Source organism: Ammodytes marinus, assembly GCF_949987685.1.
Source record: "Ammodytes marinus genome assembly, chromosome: 10".
In the NCBI taxonomy this organism is placed as follows: Eukaryota; Metazoa; Chordata; class Actinopteri; order Uranoscopiformes; family Ammodytidae; genus Ammodytes; species Ammodytes marinus.
Genome location: NC_137214.1, coordinates 17,790,354 through 17,809,034, shown reverse-complemented (window position 1 = coordinate 17,809,034; position 18,681 = coordinate 17,790,354). Strand labels below are relative to the sequence as shown.

General features: G+C 41.6%; 1 protein-coding gene across 2 annotated transcripts in view; it reads left to right on the top strand.

Annotated features, from left to right (window-relative positions):
- The window catches only part of atp8a1 (ATPase phospholipid transporting 8A1), a 103,600-nt gene that overhangs the window by 72,666 nt on the left and 12,253 nt on the right, over positions 1-18,681 (top strand). For both annotated transcript variants that reach the window (XM_080035558.1, XM_080035557.1), the window contains 6 exons: positions 5,480-5,554; positions 9,055-9,177; positions 13,019-13,097; positions 14,326-14,387; positions 14,638-14,694; positions 15,027-15,134. In XM_080035558.1, the coding sequence (XP_079891684.1) occupies positions 5,480-5,554; positions 9,055-9,177; positions 13,019-13,097; positions 14,326-14,387; positions 14,638-14,694; positions 15,027-15,134 (504 nt within the window). The remainder of the gene's footprint in view (positions 1-5,479; positions 5,555-9,054; positions 9,178-13,018; positions 13,098-14,325; positions 14,388-14,637; positions 14,695-15,026; positions 15,135-18,681) is intronic.

Below are 18,681 nucleotides of genomic sequence, written 5' to 3'. Positions count from 1 at the left end.
AATAAACTTTTCCCAGTATCAAATATTACATAACCTTTACAAAAATATGCAGTTTTGAAAAAACGTTCAGCTCCTTCTTCCATACAGTTTGTGTGTAGCTAGAAGTTAATCCACAAAAGCGAAATGCTCTCAAAAGTTTTACTTTCTGTGGATGTAAAAAAAAAAATTACTAGCAGGGAAAAAATGCTGCTCATTGTCACCCAGCTCCACTCTTCCTTCATACCAACGGATGATGGTTAGAAAGGTTTGCACATCGTTCTATTGGTGTGCGGTAGGTTTGATGGCATTTGACAGATACCAGAGCCAGTACTGATTGCAGGTTCAGAGCTATAAGCAAGAATGACCAGACAGGTTAAGTGCTTCCTATCAGCAGCAGCTTTATCTTCGGGGTGCTCAGATGGTTTGATCTATTGGCCAAGTACTTGTCAAACAGTAACTTTGGCTTCTCAAAAATACAAAATCAAAAAAATCCCTTACTGAGTCTTTGAATTCACCAAGTATGTTACTATGTAATCTACTCACCTTACAAACGTTGAGCCATTTGCTAATAAGAATAACATGGTCTCCATGTTAAGTTAAATGTCTGCATCTTTCCATTGGCTAATGCATGACTGGGGTTCTAAGAGTTAAGGTAGGAAGGAACCTTCTAACCAATAATGTGGAAAATTCTCTATGGGATCACTAAACGGCATTAAATAAAAATACAAATATGATAAATAGGGACATAAATGAAGAACAGAACAAACAAATAAATCATTTTAAACTCTACACTTATGTTGCCTGTGGGGGCTTGATGGCCATAGAGAGCAAATGATTTACTCGCTTCCCCTGCCTTTGCACTATGCAAAAGGGGGCAGTTACGAGAGTGCTCCCTGGCCAAGGCTCAGCAAGGTTTTGAAAATATCATCACCACATACCTTATCATGGAAATATGAGCACTCTCTCTTTCTCTTTAGTTCATCTTCTTTCTGTGCCACTTGACCTCTGATCCCCTTGTCCATCCTCATTTTAGTTTATTTACCATGGAGAATCAGTAGACTACCTTTTTACATTCCAGTATGTCTGCTTCAGGCTTCTTGTGACCTGAAGTAAAAGAGGGCAACAGGTCTCTTTTCAAGCTAGTGTTTCAGTTCTAGGTATCGAACTGCAACAGTTTGATCCTGCTACCCTTTACCACTTGTTTATTCACAGCATTATGTTGCACTCTATATTTTTACTCGCTAGGTCATTTAAAAACCAAATACATACTGGGAGGAAACCAGGAATTGCCTGTGACAGTCATGTGCAACATAACGTGATAAATAAAGAAGTCCCAACAAGCACACAGGATAATTTAGTGACATTGTAAAGTTTATATTTTGACTGCTCCCCTTGACTACCAGTGTTTGAGCTAAGCTAACCTGGAAGAGCAACCTTTGTCAATTTCCATATAAAAAATGCACGCACAGTTTCTGTCGCCCTTTTCTTGAGCTGAAGAGTGAGGCAAAAAGCTAAAGATTCAACATTTTGAACTATTCCTTTAACAACAAAACCCTTAATTTGTTGGTCTGTGCCTGATTATTGAACTTTAATTTTCGTCCCTTTTTTATATGTGTAAACTTTTTAATGCCACCCTCACTCAGTATTGACTGTTTAATGTTTCTATTGTCTATCTATCCATTTTTTGTGTCCAACTACAGCTCCTCTTTGAAACATACCAGGTCTCTTTTCAATGCAAATCTTTTCAACTAGAACATAACATCTATAGTTTTGCCTGCAAGGCGAACTTCTTTCTAGCACACCTTTTGTTGCTCTCCAAAAACATAACTCACCCTCCCACACCACTCCACACTCCTTCAGGTGATTCAAGTAAATAATATTCTATCTATATTTCATATGTCCCTGTTTTGTAAGACCCTGACATCTAACACACCAGACACCCCATGATATGGGTTATAAAGCTGCATTTAGACCACTCCCAGGCTTCATTGCAAGGATAGAATGTTACAGGGGGTTTAAACTTTTTTGTTCACAGCACCATTGTCTGGTACAGTGTGTGTTACAATTTGAATACCAGGACTGAGAGACTGTGTTTAAGCCTCTTTTCGTCTCCCTCTTTTTCCACAGGGTCTTTGGTTCTTTTTAGAAGACATAAAGTAGGAGGGTGGGGGATTCTACTGCTATTGTAGAAAACAGTAACGTTAGCGCAACTTAGTCTGAAGCTCTTGGAACTGTTGTGTGGTCCTTCAGGATTTTAAGGATGTTCTGTGACTCTGACTGAGGGTTGATTGTGAGTGAGAAAGTTAGGCTGCCACTCCAGTGGATGATTGAGTGACAGCTGGAACTGCTTCACAGTGTTTCTTCTGGCTTCCCCCATGCTGTTGATTAGGGTTGGCATTCCTTTTCCTAATCAGACAAGAACAGTTCAAGAGCTATCATGCCTCAAATATCCTTCTATCTAATTGAAAAAGGCGGTTATAATTACTCAAATACTTTTCAAACAATGTCCAAGTGCTTAACAAACTTTAAACAAAATTCATAACTACTTCTTTGTTACAAATTAGACTTAACTAAAGAACGGGAGTGAAAAAGATTGAATTCAGCCACATGCAAGCTAAGGGGCCCTTCCAAAGGAAGCCATAGCAACTTCATTCAAATGACCGATCCAGCTGGCCACTCATGTTTGATTGACACATTGCCAAGATGCTACAGAGGGTGCTGATGGACAAGTGGCATTTATGAGGCAATTACATGAAAGCTCATTCACTGCGACTCGGTGTAGTTAAAGAGAGCGCAGACTTGTAGAGCAAAGCTTGCCGACCATTGCGTGCTGAATGAAACCACAAAGGCCATGCCTGGCATTGTAAGATAACTTGTGTGTGTGTAGCTCCACATATTTGCTGCATATGTATCAGCTTCTTCTTTACATTCCTCTTTATTTTCCTATTGCTTTGTGTATAAATTATATTAGCAATTCAAAAATACTAAGCTTAAGAGTATTCAGGCTCACATTGTTGAGGACAAATGTGATGCCCCCATCCCGCCCCTCCAACTCATAGGTACTTCTAGACAAGGCCTGCAGAGCTAAGGGGCAGCCTCGGAATCAATGATTTTTCTAAATTTGCTGATGAATATGCAAGAAGTCTTCTCATCGGCTAGCCGCTGCCCAATCCCCCTTTTCTCAAATTCAACTTCCCTCTATGACTGTTTTTCATGATGTGCAGTCGGGGAGAGAGGCCAGCCACACCCCTCTGCTGAGTGGCTCTCAATGAAGAGAAGAAAGGAGGGAAGAAAAATCCTGCTTGGTACTTCCCCTAATGAGCAAATCAATGCATCTGTCCCTCAAGAAATGGGAGAGGGAGAAAGAGAGAGAGAGAGAGAGAGAAGCTATTGGAACCCCAAAGGACCAGGCCAAAACACTCACACAGAAGCAGTTACCACATGCTATGAATAGGAGCCTTTTTTAACTTAGCACAACAATATATCAGCTTAGAGCTGCTCATTGGCCAGAGCTGTAATTAATTCAGCAGTTTGACCTACCCACTAGCCTCTCGGTACCATTGCTTCAGCCACACTAATGGTTGAACCTGCCTCATGACTTGGGCTTCATCGAGACATAACCCATGGCAACGGCAGCTGAATGTGTTTTCAGCAAGCCAGGACCCAAAACACTTAAAACTATTCCTGCACTGCCAACAGATGTACCGTACATCTACTGATTCTCATGGTTACAGAGCCACATGGCAAAGTGAATTTGAAAATGGGTTCCCCTTTATGTAAAAGTAACAACATCATGGTAGAGTGCACCTGATGGAATAGAGGGTGGGATCTATGGTAAGTGGGTGTGGCAGAAAAGGGAGGTGAGGGGCAGGGTTTGGGGGGCACACACATATACACAGGCTTCTTCTCTATAGGCACCACACCCCACCAAAGGAATGAAGGGGAGGTGAGTGGGGGGTGGCAGACATTTGTTTTCATGCATACGCTTACACGATTAAATGGGAAGGGCCAGTGACAGAATGGTATCGGCCGTGTAGAGACTGGCAGCAGCGGATGGGGCCCTAAAATAGGCTTTGTCCCTACTAAGAATTTGTAGCAGTTCATGCCTTCATAATGAAGTTAAATGAAGCGAGGAAATGCTTGGTTGGCCATGGCCAAAACATAGCACCCCTGATGTTCCCTTGACAGATTTGGCGTGAGCAAAAGCAGGTCCTGTACCGCAAAGTGTCAAACTCTTATATTGTGAGGAATGATTTCTGAATTACTGTCACTGTACAAGCAATTTTCAGATTGCCAATGCAGTTTTTTCCGCAAGTTGTGTCATACAAATCTGCTTTACAACAAATCAAAAATGCACGCCATTTTCCAAATTAGATACCGTATTTGAACTGCACTGCTTGCAGGCAAATATAGCTGATTTTGAATACCTGGCTTCTGGCCTGACCATAGAGGCATTGTGTGGTTCAGATAAGTATGACCAATCAAGATACTGTGATAAGCCTCATCTTCAGCTAGCATATGGTTCACATTATCTCTGTCTCCCTTTCCGACACAATATATCCAAGTCTTAATCATTCAGAGTCTCACAGACCTGACTCTGCCCCTATAACTAACCTCATCTGTCAACCGCTTGTCTTCAGGTAAATCAAGAAGGGAAATAGTGGGCTTGATATATGTTTGAAGGTAATCCTGTGATGAATCCAGTTGACAATTTGATTCGTGGAGATGACATCTGGAGGTCTAGGCTTACCCACTGCTTTTTTTTAATTTGGCCATTATGGCCTCTCTGCCTTTCCTGATTCTGAAACCCGGCTAAGTTAGACTAATGACATGTTGATCACAGGTCAACGCTTCAAACAAACCCACATTAGTTTGAAGATAATTTATTCATTTATTTTAATACAGACAAGACTTTTATTTTTCCTGATCTACTTCCAAAACAACCCTTGTTGCAAGATGAGTCACACACACACACACACACACACACACACACACACACACACACACACACACACACACACACACACACACACACACACACACACACACACACACACACACACAGCATATGCAGGAGCTGTTTAGTTCACACTTTGATATTTTTTATAATATAAGAGCCTGTGCAGTCCCTCTGAAGTCTCAGTTGTCAGAGGACAGTGAAGAATGTAGTGTGTCGGAAAAATGGATTGTTAGTCTGTAGACACAGTGAGCCGTATCAAATCTGATAATGGTCACCACTCATCCTGACAACACTAATGGAAAGCATATACTGAAAGGGCAATTAGAAAAAATGAAGATATTTAATGTTTTCATCAGGTTTCAAATTCATGACTTAAGTGCCTAATTTATTAAAATGACACTAATGGGTGGTGGTGAAATGGGTATTTTGGACATGAAACCACCCTTATCATCTTAGTTTATCAAATAAATTGATAAACTCTTGATGCAAACTGTATAATAAATGTTCTTGTTTTTATGTATTTTATTTTGTCTCCCTCAGATCTGGTTTGCGTTTGTCAACGGCTTCTCAGGCCAGATCCTGTTTGAACGCTGGTGTATCGGCTTGTACAATGTGGTGAGTGCTAATACAATTTCCTCTCTAAAGCGTTCATTTCCTTTACTCTTCTTTTTCTGACATAGAACTTATTTGCAGTGGTGCCCCAAAACTGATCCCTTTATTCCATGACTATGTCATTAACATCTTGAAAACTTTCTCATTTATTTATGACCCGTTGTCAAATCCATATTCCCTCTGTGCCCTTAACTATGCACTGAATACGAAAAAACAACAGCTTTGTTTGCTCCAGAAAGTGTAGTTAGCAATGGCAGCGCCGTTTGAAAGATAAAATGAATAGGAAGAATGGAAAAGCAACTGAGCTGGCTGCTGATGTAGGTAGTCCCACAGGGCTTTATAATGGGACCACTCCTAATGAACTCATATTTCATATCTGTCAGGAACTTAGTAGAAAAAACAAAAATGCATCTGCAACTATGATCTTTAATACCATGCTGTTACGCCCATGAGGAGTTGATATGTAATTTTAAACTGTTTATTAAAATAAACTCAATTCAATAAACAAAAATTAATGAGAGAAGTGTGAAGTGAAATTTCCCCACATTCCTGGTTGGCCTCAAATGGAAGTCCTTCATGGGAGAGACAAACTGTCATGTGAGAAGAAGGTTTGGTTTCACAGCTCTGCCTCTTGCGTTTATTTCATAATAAACCACTACCCTAGAACCTGTACTGTTGGACTGTTAGGGGGTGGGAAGAAGCTTCAGTCTTTCACTTTATCCAAAACCGGGGGAATTCCTCCGGCTCAGTGGGAGTTTGTTGGAGGCAGTCGGCTGAATCCGCCCTTCAATGGAGATCTTCCTGGGCCTGGCTCTGAATAAGAAAGGAGCCCAGTGGAGCATGTCCTGTAGCCCGCTGGTGTTGCAGACTGACGCCTGCAGTCTCCCACTCCAGATGGGCCTGCAGGGAACTCGCAACAACTGACCCACTGAGACCCCCAGCCACACACTACCATCACTCCTATCGCAGCAGCTGCTTCACAGAACAATATACCAACACTGCAAATAAATTACACTTTAGCTAGGCTTAAATACCTGCTTCTTATGCTGGGTTTACACTAGAGGACTTTTAAAAGACTTTGAAAAGACTGAAGACTGAAACCCTCTTACATCTAAAGACAATCAACTCACACCTGAAGACAACTAGTCATTAGTTTTCAGTCACAGAGTGAGATGTTGAAAAGACAGGGGGTCTCATATTGCAAGACTACAACTAGATTCCTTTTGAGATTAATATTATTTCCGCAAACGCGATAGTGATTATTTAATTTAAAAAAAGTTAATTCAATATTCCGAGCGGGGGACTTCCTTTAGTTATTTGACCATCTTTATTTGCTGATCTCGTCCCCCAATAACTTTAACTTCTAACTCTGTATTTGACGGTAAAGTGTTAAGGTTGCGCGTCTGTCAGCAGAGGCTTCAAGGAAAAAGTGTCCGAAATAACTGCCTGCACAGGCGGACACAGGTCGCGACTAATGCCGCTCCTCCTGCGTCGTGCTTGGTGCATGCGAGAGTGTGACAGTGTTTTACGTCATTTCGCTTGAGCCAACCCCTTAAGACTAACGATAATATCAAACATGTTTGATAATGTTGGAACGTCAAGACGGGAAGAAGATTGGCTGAAATCGGGTCGGAAGACCACCATACACCAAACGACTGAGATTACGGGCGCGCGCCACAACTCCAGCACGACTTCTGTGATTTCCGACATTGGAACATTGTCTGTGACTGTCAAATCGCGTGAAAAGTCGTGTAGTGTAAGCCCAGCATAAATCGAGAACATCGCAGATGTTTATTGGAGATGAGTTTTGCATATGAAGACTAAGGGTGTATTCACACTGGGAAAGTCCGCTAGTGCACTTGCTTTGGTCCAGACCAAATAGAGTTTTGATTGTTTTTGTTTGGTGTGGTCCACTTTCATATTGCCCCTTTTGCAAGTGAACCAGCATTACGAAGCAAAACCACACGTGATCTGAGGTCATTCATTCATTGGACAGACATTCTGGGGTGGAGAGAAACAGGAAGCACGAAGTTTAAACTGCGAAATATATATCATTGATATAATATGGGGCTAAAAATAATAAAAGGGCCTACATCTAACCTATAAATAAAGAGGAAAAACATCAAATTATTGTTGTTTCATATGGTCATAATGTGTAGCCCTATGTCAATGCCACGTTATGTGGCTTGTAGCCTACGATGTGAAACATCATTTTTACTGTATTTTTGGTGCTGGATGCGCGTCACGCGAGAAGAATAGGCTCAAGCTGACACTCAGCTGATTAAGCTGTGTATCAGCTGGGTCGGCGCAGTTCAGCTCCAAACTGACACGGGGATAGTATTGACGGTCCCGTACATGGGAAGCAAAATAAAAACACACACTTCTTGCGCAGCGTGAACCTGTTGGCACTGTGCGAGAGACGCTCCCCTCTCCTTCATCTGATCGCTGAACACATTCAGCATTTATATTGTTCTGGGGTCCCGGTCAAACCACAACTAATCTTCCTAACAATGGCGACAACAACACTTTCCCATAATGTGAAGCTGACGGCTATTTATTAAAAAAGAAAAGAAAGAAAAGGCACAGTGCCTCCTGCATTTGGGTCGGATCGAGTCCGAACAAATTCACACCACAAACGAACTGCAGCAGAGTGTGTTTTGAAGCGCATCGAGACTACCTCTTCAGCTGGGTCTCGGAGCGTTTATTTGGTCCGCACCCGAGTGCGATTGCTGTATTCACACCTGCCTGAAAGATGCGCACCGAAGGCAGAAGTGCATCTGAGTTCGTTTCAACCGAACTAAACACGGCATGTGTGAATACACCCTAAGACTTAAAGCATGACAAATCAAAATAAGAAACCCTGAAGGGTTTAAAGGTCAATGGTCTTCATTAATGTAAAGTAAGGAGTGGGGCAAGCAAAGAACAAATGAAGCAATTGTGCACAAATGTCTCCTTACTAGCTTTGTTAAAGTGTTCAGCTACATCTCAAATACTTTTTCAGATGACATGAGCTGTGAAGGCCCTTAAAAAAGGTAGCATGTGGACCTTTAGAGTTGAAATGTTCTGAACTTCATAAAAATATTGTAATGCTTAACAATGTTTTAGACAATAGGTATGTATGTTATGAACATATCGTCACTTAGTAAGTTCAAAGCAGTAAAAGAGGTGATCATTGTGTGGCATTGATTTGTTGGAAGTTTAAATATTTGTGTGGAACAAAAAATAATCTGAATATGTGTGTGTGTGTGTGTGTGTGTGTGTGTGTGTGTGTGTGTGTGTGTGTGTGTGTGTGTGTGTGTGTGTGTGTGTGTGTGTGTGTGTGTGTGTGTGTGTGTGTGTGTGTGTGTGTGTGTGTGTGTGTGTGTGTGTGTGTGTGTGTGTGTGTGTGTGTGTGTGTGTGTGTGTGTGTGTGTGTGTGTGTGTGTGTGTGTGTGTGTGTGTGTGTGTGTGTGTGTGTGTGTGTGTGTGTGTGTGTGTGTGTGTGTGTGTTCTCCCTGACGCAGATCTTCACTGCTCTGCCTCCTCTCACTCTCGGAATATTTGAGCGCTCCTGCAGGAAAGAGAACATGCTTAAATACCCAGAACTCTACAAAACCTCTCAGAATGCCATGGGATTTAACACAAAGGTAACACTAGTCTTTACCTCATGTCCTCTCTTTCAAATGTCCCTTTAGTTGTAAGGAACTGGTTAATATTATCAGTTATTATTTTGCTAGTTTTATAAAATGGTTTTGTCCTGTTCCTATGTCCTTAATGACTATTTACCTACTGTATCTTACTTCATCATCTCTCGAAGATAATGTTATGTTCAACTTCTAAAAGTGAAGTATCATTACCTGTCATCTTGATACTTTTATACAGCTGAACTGGTTTTAAACATCACACAATGGTCATTTTCTGTCATCTTAATTTGATAAAATAATGTTGTACTCCAGCACACAAATGAAAAGGTCAAATGTTTCAGCTCTTACAACCAATACACATCACATTAATGGCTCGTGATGTTCCTGTCGTATTGTTGTTTGGGACTAATGCGTCGACCTGTCACGGGGACCTAGCAGCTGCAGTAAGTGGGTGTCCAGTTGTAGCTTGGTGTGGCCTGGCTTGACCTGGTCTGTCTGGTGGCAGAGGCTGTCCGTTAGCTTTCCCCCACCGGTAATAAAGATGTCTCCTTCTTTCTCCATGCTTAGCCAGAACCCTGGGCCCTCCTCACAGGCGTGGTGACCTGGTTAGCACTGCATGGAGCTGGATTAAAGAAGGATTGGCCATGGCGGTCAGGGGCAGGGAAGGTCAGATGGGTTGGGGGATGCAGCAGAAAAAAAATCGGGGGAAGGAGGGAATATAGAGTGTGCTCATTGTGTGATAACGTTTGTTGCGGAAAATTATGCAATTTGTTTAAGTGAGGGCAGTTGTTTGTTCTCCCGGCAAGGCTGTCAGATTGAGTTTAGCCTACCCAGGACCACACCTAATGTATGAAGTAACAAAAGAGTTTCCATCTCTAGTTTTACTAAGCCAAAAATAGGTACCTTGATCACAGTAACAGTTTCCAGATTGACTAATTAAAGTATAATGTCTATTAGTGATGACAAGACAGCTATATCTTCAAACCAAGTCTGTTACAGTCAAATTATTCAAAAACAAAATCAGTTGGTATCAGATAATTAGTTTATTAATTGATTTACAGAAGATGTGTTGCCAACTATTTTGATTAATCTTCTTTTTTTTCTTTTTTGTTATATCTATGAAGCAAAAACTCAAAAAAGGTTTGATGTTTTTCTTTGTTATGTATGATAGTTATCTGAATATATTTGGGGTATGCACAATTATATTCAAGTATAAGAGACAGCAATTTCAATACATCACTTTTGGTTGTGAGTTTTCTATTTGATGGCTTTATTGATTATAAAAATCATCCTATTGAAAAAATTACAAAAACCTTTGAACCTGGATACTCACACAACATTTACAGTATTAACACACTTGAATTAATTTAATTAATAATGTACATTAGGTGAGTTTATGTTTGTTAAAGAGCGAGGCTCCGATTCTCTGTACATCATCTGTACTCTCAGTTAAATTATCTTCGTTCTCTTTCTTTTTTCTTTTTTTTTATACTTCAGTAGCTTTTTCAAAAATACTTCATTAAGTTTTTCGTTACAGAAAAAGGTCACAAAAGTATGCGTCTGATAGTTAGAAGTAAATTAATCTCAATTTTGTTTAGGCCACATTTTCCAAGACCCATAAATGATGACTCGGCCAGGTCAGCAGGTTGTTTTTGCTGGCATGTCCACTCTTTTCCAGAGATATTTTCCTTGCAGCTGGCCCGAGGCGAAGCGAGAAAATCCAGCAGGAATTTGGCCCCTCCAAGCCTGTCTTTTTGCACGCCTGGCTCTTCTGTACACAACAGATACTGTCCTTGTGAATTAAAGCTGTTTGTTTTGAGGTGAGGGAAGGGAGTGACCAAAGGTGTTAGAAACTCACAGCATGGCTTCAACTGTCTTCCGTTTACTTTTAATGACACATTTCTTACACCCGGGTCACAGAAGTTTACCTACAATTACTATGCACCTTTTCCTCCCTTATTCCTTCTTTATGTCTTTCGCCCAACTTTGCATCATACCTTAACTGTTCAGAAAGAAACGGGAAAGGGTGGACAGCTCTGGAAATATTTGGCTCAATATTAATTACTGCCATTCATGCTTTTTATTTTGGCAATTAGGGGGTTCCACAAACGGCAGAATCTTTACATGACAGACCGGGCATTCATTCCCAACTTGCTTGGATGCAACAGAAAGAAAGAGGTGGCTAGAGGGGTGAAAGGGAGGATCCCACTGTGACCAATGATTATGAGCATTTATTGATTTCATTAACATTCATTAACCCCCCACCTCATTCCAAACAGTGTTTTGGAATGGGCTATTTGAGAAGGAAGCTGATAAAGAATCAGTGGGAGGCTAAGTGGCATACACAACATGTGATTGTAACATTTTTGTTAATTTAGACCACATATAGAGGAGTGGGGGTTGTTTTCAGCCACTCCTCACTCAGTGTATTGGGTTTTGTGTGCACAGTGGGAGGATGAGGTAATCCTAGGTGGGGTGGCTGCTATGGGACTTTGTTTAGTCGATAGAAAAGGTGAGGAGGTCGTGCCACTGAGGCCACGGTATATTATAAAGGCTCAAAGTCTATAACAAGAAGTGTACCTTCACTCTACTCTATCCTACTTTCCTCTCTACTCCTTCCCCTGCATACTGTTTGGAATAATCCTATAAAGAAAAGCTGTGCTAAATAAAATGGCGCAAACCTGTGATAATACCGATCAACTTTAACTTTCCGGGCTGTCAAGTGTATCTCCAATAAGGCATGCTCTATGTTTTACTGACTGGTCTGCTGAAGTTGTTGAAAAGGGTGTTTTTAAGAAAAGCAAGACTCTTATAAGTTGTCGTCTGCCAAGAGCAAATGACTAAAAAGAAGCCAAAGATTAAAATGTGATGTTTTTATTTTTCAACTACAGCCATTTACCCTTTGGATTTGACGAATTTGCAGGTCTCAGAATTAACACCAATGTCTGGGTCAGCACGGGGGAGGAAGGGGGGGGGGCAGAATATGTGGAGCGGTTTTTGGCAGAATAGACTTCACGGCTGTTTCATGCTACATCGCCCATTAGTGTTGTGTTTGGCTCCGGCGTTGCATAATGTAAATTTGAAACAAGGTGGTTTCGAAGTGGGAGTATTGATTTAAACGACTCATCCAAAGTCTGCATGCTTACATGCACAGACACACGCAGACTGTGGTCTCCACCACGGTTTTCCAGGCCCTTAATAATTACCATGAAAACAATTCAATCTCTGTCAGGCCTGTCAGTCTCTCCGCGTGTGTTTTCTAGGCTGATTTCTGCTTGTTTAAACTCTCCTGTCATTTATTTCTACACCAGTTAAAAATCTCACATAAAAAGGTTGTATCCTGATGAAAAGTGAGGAAACCCTCACACTGGCAGCACATTTATTAATGTTATATATTATTATCGTGGAGACAAGGATGTGTATTTTACAGTTTCTTATTCTTGTATTTTATTCTGTTCTAAACATTGTGTAAACTTAAAAACAAAGTTAAACCCTGCACACTGCCTTGTCCACTTGCCTTTCACTGCTCGTACACACACTCAGCAAGCCCCTCTCTCCCCATAACGTGCACAGAGGATATACAACGTGTCTGTCAGCGGGGTGGCTATTCAGAGAGGAGGCCCCGACAAAACCGCCACTTAGCCTAGCGCTGGGCTGGCACAAAGGGCCCAGGTCAGGGGTCACTTGGAAGGCTGGAGCTCCCCACACTCTTTTCTCATGCTTTTTTCCCTCTCTTTTTCTCTCTCCTACTCTCTCTTCATGGAATCCCCTGCCACCTCCACCCCCCTCTTCTCCTCCTCCTCCCTGCCTCCTTCCCTCCATCCTTCTCCCCTCTCTTTTGCAGGTCTTCTGGGCCCATTGTCTGAATGGCCTCTTCCACTCCGTCATCCTCTTCTGGTTCCCCCTTAAAGCCTTCCAACATGGTAAGTAGCTCCCAGAGACTCCACCACCACAGGCTCTCGGTGGATGAAGAGGGAGGACAGTCAAACACACATACTTTGTCTTAATTAGTTCTCTCTTCAACCGTCCAGTCATGAATTGCAAACATGTGTGTGCTCTCGCAAGAGCAGCACACACTAACTAATTGATGTTTGCACCAATTCATGGCTGCACACGATGACCTGCTGAAATGTTTTTAGACGCAGTTATTCCCACTTACTTTTAATAAACACTCCACTCAGATACACTCCAAGGTTTGTTCAGTGCAGACAATGATGCCCTTTTATACAAATAGAATAAACAGGCAGTCCTTTTTTTGTTCGAAATTTAAATTTAATTCACAATAACTTTTTTTTTTCTTTAGGTCAATTTTGCATGTTTGTGCACATTAAGATGCAGGGGTTCTATGTGTGTGCCTAGAGAGAATAGGGATCTTTGAGCCTGTAAGTCTCTGGTCGCTGGCCAGAGCGGAGGACCACACAAGCTTGGGCCTGCTCTCCAAACAAAGGCGCCAAGCCACTTCATTCTGACAGACAGGCTGTCAGCAAAGCCTCAGCGCACACAAGACATGTGACCAGCCGGAAGTAAAGGGAACGGGAGCTTCTCTCTCTTTCTTTGCTGACAGTCTCACACTGCGGACATTTTAGCCTCAGCCGCAGACCAAAACCCACGTGGGCAGTTCGGAGCAATACGCCCGTGTGACTTGCAGTTCATTTCTATTTAATTAGTAAAGGAAGTTCTTCTAACCTCTTTTTTGGAAATATTTTTTCAGTAGGTCTGATTCCAATTTAATGGTAGAACAAATAACCATTCTGTCAGAAAACAGACCGGTTCTCTCTGTTTAAACAGTGAATTAGCCAGGACATTTAATTCCTAACAGTGATTAATGCACACCAATTCTACGTTCATGTCTTACAGATTAGATACAGCTTTTCATAGAAACACTCTTTCCTAATAGTTGCAAGAGACACATTCCAGCCTATCTCAAATGGCAGTAATGGAAGCAGCATTTGACTGTGGTTTTCGCCTCACGCTCCCATGTCCGTTTTTATGTCTGAGTGTCGAGCAGAGCGTTGTACACTAAAGTCCCTGCTGAGATGTACTTAAAGTAATATCCCTAAGTACTGTGTGGTTGTTTACTCTTTGGATCACCTAATGGAACTCTGCATGAGACAGCTCTGCCCTGAAAGTGTCTGTTGATTCTCTTCACAGATACAGTTTTTGGCAACGGAAGAACTCCAGACTATCTCCTCTTAGGCAACATGGTTTACACAGTAAGTACACTAATCTTCTTGACAGGCAATGCCTATGCTGTGTTAAATGGTCCAGGTGTCTGAGCCAAGTGTTATCCTATTTCTGAGAATAAACAGTTTTACCTCCTTTTCTCATGACTTTCATTTCTTCGGCTGATTTTTTTCACATTTCATACTGTGTAGCAAGAGACAACAATACGTGCTAAATGAACGTTCCATTTCTTTTCATTTTTGTTTTGGTTTAATGTCAAATCGATTTGTGTCTCCATAGTTCGTGGTGATTACAGTTTGTCTGAAAGCCGGCCTTGAGACCTCATCCTGGACCATGGTAGGTTGATGGCTCTCTCTTCTCCAACTAAGATTCTGTTATCTCTTTCCAGTCCCTCTATTTTGTAGGACCACTGATACTTGTAACATGTGTGACCTCTTCTTCTTATGTACAAATGTCTTTATGATTTGTTCCCGATGAGCTTGTAACTGTTAACCCAGTGACATTACATGTGCCATATGGTAACTCCTTCAAGTTATTAGAAAGTCAGTCGTTGTGAACTTTTATGCCCACATTATAAATGGAAAATAATAAAGCGAAATGTATGAAAAAATCTGCACTAAATTGAGGGCCTACTGTTATTTAACTGTCTTCTGATTCTCCATTTACAGTTCAGTCACATCGCCATCTGGGGAAGCATCGGCCTTTGGGTGGTGTTTTTCATTATCTACTCCTCCCTGTGGCCGCTCATTTCTCTGGCCCCCGACATGTCAGGAGAGGTAAACACACGCATGCCAGCATGTACTCAAACACATGCTGCTTACACATGTACACACACAATTACATGCAGGCCCTCTCTGTCCGTCTCACAGCAACAACTTCCTCTGGTACTAAAGAAACTGCTGATATAATCGTCTATATCTGAGAGACCTGCCCTGCAGTGCCTCATAATTCATTTTCTCCTACAGACAAACACTGGTGGGAAATGTCTAGTCCAACCTGACACAGGTCTTTGTAAGGAGAGTCAGAGGGGTGTAAACTGTCAGACCTCTGGCTTGTGTTGCATAATGACTTAATTGGGCAAATTAGCCCAATGTTTGTGTTACATTGCCCTCCCTCGGCTCTGAGTATCCACAGGTGACAGTGAAGCAGTCTGGAAGTAAAGGAGGTGAGGATGTGTTAGCCTTACACACTGATCTCCTTAAAATGCAACTTATCATTAATACAATTTAAAATAAAATAAAACGGAAGGAAAAAATAGGCCCCTTTCTACACTGTTTTTGTGTTTTTAAGGTGTTATTTACATGTGAATGTGACTAGTGTCTTTCTGTGTCACCACAGGTGGTCAATGAGAGCTTTTTAACCACAGGTGACATTTCCTGTTGCATCCTGGGGGGGAAATGGGGCATCTTTTTATTAGAGAACAAGAACACAGTAGGAAGCTATTCAAACAAAATGGCTGGCACCAAACAGCAGACAGTAGAGGCAAATATATCTATCGTGTCTTGCGTGAGATAATGCTTCTGGCATCTTTACATTGTAACATAGTTCATTAAAGAGCTATTTGACGGGGCGCCTTTAGCTCAGTTGGTAAGGCGTCCCCCCCATGGGCCTCGGCCAGCAGCGGACCCAGGTTCGATTCCAGCCCGCGGTCGTTCTCTGCATGTTACTCCCCTCTCTGCCCCATTTCAACTCTGTCTCTACACTATAAATAAAGCATAAAAATGCCAAAAAAAATATCTTAAAAAAAAGAAAAATAGCTATTTGATCATATTTGAAAGGTCAAACCTCTACACCTGTTTTATCAGAGATGATGGGATAGGAAACTTCAAATATCAAGTATCATGTGAGACGATTCAACATTGTAACAGAATTGTCTGAATTTGCCAGCCAGTGGCTCACTAAAAGCTTCCTTAAAGGCAAACGAAGCCATCTCCAGCCAACATTTGTTTATGTTTATACTGCGGCAATATTTGACGCTGGGCCGGGCCAGTCCCCGAAACGTCGATATGCGAAGTTCTAGCTGGCCCTGAGCCAGGCTTTTTAGATTGCTGTTAGCGGCTGTGTGTAAACACCAGACCTTTTTTCAGAGTGCACACACGACGGACAGGTAGCAGATGGTGAGTAGATATTAGCTCATTTTGACCAAAAGTCTATTGGATTAGTGTTTTTTTGTTTAAAGATGATCTGTAGTTGTTTCGTACAAATTTAAAATGAAGAACATATTGACACATGCTCAAGAACTACAATGCAGAGCCGTTTGTAAAGCAAGCATTTGAACTAAACGTATAAGATAACTGTGTGCACAATTAACTGCAGCGATGTTACCTTTAGCTTCGTCTGTTGTGATTTTGTTGAGATTGCAGATGTGTTCCATTTTCTGTAATGTTGCTAGTTATAGTTTTGGGATATTTGCTGATAGGTTTTTGGTAATTATGAAGTTATCCCCAAATGCACACCTATTGTCTGCGGGCTACACTTTTTAGGAACATGTCATTCATTTCTGATCAATTCTGCTGGTTGGATGATTTCTAAACCCTCTAGTTGTATATTAAGGAGAAATTATTGCGTACACACGTGCACACACACACACACACACACACACACACACACACACACACACACACACACACACACACAAACGCACACAGAGGGTGTTTTAGATTCTCTCTATCCCCTGTCCATGAAGCCTGCTGCTTTCATCCCCGCCCTGCAGCACTTGAATGATGACAGTAATGGTGTCTTGTGGGTAGTTGGTAACTCTATGCCCCTGCCCTAACTCTGGCATCCCAGTACATCATCAAACACGGACACTTCTCTCTGAAACCTGAGAAGGCATCAGAGACACAATCTCTGCCTCTGAGACCTTGTAGCCTCTCTGAAGTGCGGGATCATTCTCAACCATGTCGCAGCCACACGTAGTTCCCCAACAGCCATCTTGAGGTGTCCTTAAATCTTAAAATATTGTTTTGCTCTCTGTCCTATATATATTTGTTTTACTCCCTCTCTTTTACCTCAGCTTTTTTCCCTTTGTTCTCTTTTATTTCATATTCCCCCCACTCTGTCAGTCTACAAAACTGCCCCAGGGCCAACAACATAACTGACACCAGAACTCCCTTCTCCACCTCTCTCTGCTCTCTCACTCACCATCGACTTTAACAAGAGACGTTAAGCAGCGCTCAGCTTCACGTGGACCCATTCATCAATGTCAGGCAAAATATACTTTGGACAATTGACAAGACAGGTGCACGATCCATCTCACAGAACACACGCCAGCAGCTAGTATGCTTTTCACAGGTACTCTGGCTCATCCCGTTTGCACCTCATAAAAGTCTGACACGCGTATCAAAAGAAAAAGTCTGATTATTTTGTTCCAGCAGTGTAATCCGCCTGGCTAAGAGGCTTAGCTTCACCACAGGAGATGTCTCGTGTAATTCTCCGTCACACTGACCTGCTGACTTGACTCTATGCTATCAACACAGATGTCTCCAGTACAGTTTATCACTCCCTTCTGCTCACCTTTCTTATACTCAACTTTGGTATTTCCCAAATGTCTGCTTTTAACTGCAATGGAGCACCACTAGCTCCTAGTCCCTCTACTTGTCATCAGCACATGGATTTGAGACTTGTCAAGCGTGCATCTGATTCTTCTCGTCATAATGAGCCTCCTTTTGAAATCTGTCCTTTTGTCACTCGTTCCCTGGCCACTTTATCAACGTTCTCCTTATTTGCATCAATTTCATTTCTCACACTTAACTACTTGTCCTGTTATTTGTGACAGTTACCTGTGTTCTAGTCTTGCATATCTGTCCAAAAAAAAATATCTACAATAATGTTGACCCTAAACATAGAGGTTATAGGGTATTGTAAGTTTTGCATCTAAATGCTGAATATTTAATTTCATTTAATTTAGCTTTTGCAGTCAGAAATTATATAATAATAAATTATTAATGGTTGCTTTGATACCATTTTTGAGCATCACCTCACTAGTTTCCAAAGTCCCCAGTTTTTATAATTCTTGTCTTGTCTAGCCTTTCCTTTTACTGTCTTGGTATTGCACTCTAACGGATCACAACAGTGATTTTTGGTAGGCCTATGTGTTTTTATTACCCTCCAGGCAGTTAATGGTTTGGAAACCAACTTGAAGGGAAGCTTTCAACTTGCTTAAGACAATGTTGTTTGCAATGTACCAGAAAAGGCAGATTGACTTAAAAGCAGCTAATGAATTGCTGCACTCCAACATAAACAATTTGATGCACAGCAAAACTCTGCTTAGTCTTTCAGATCGCATTTATAAAAATTGTGACAATTATGACACGTTTATTC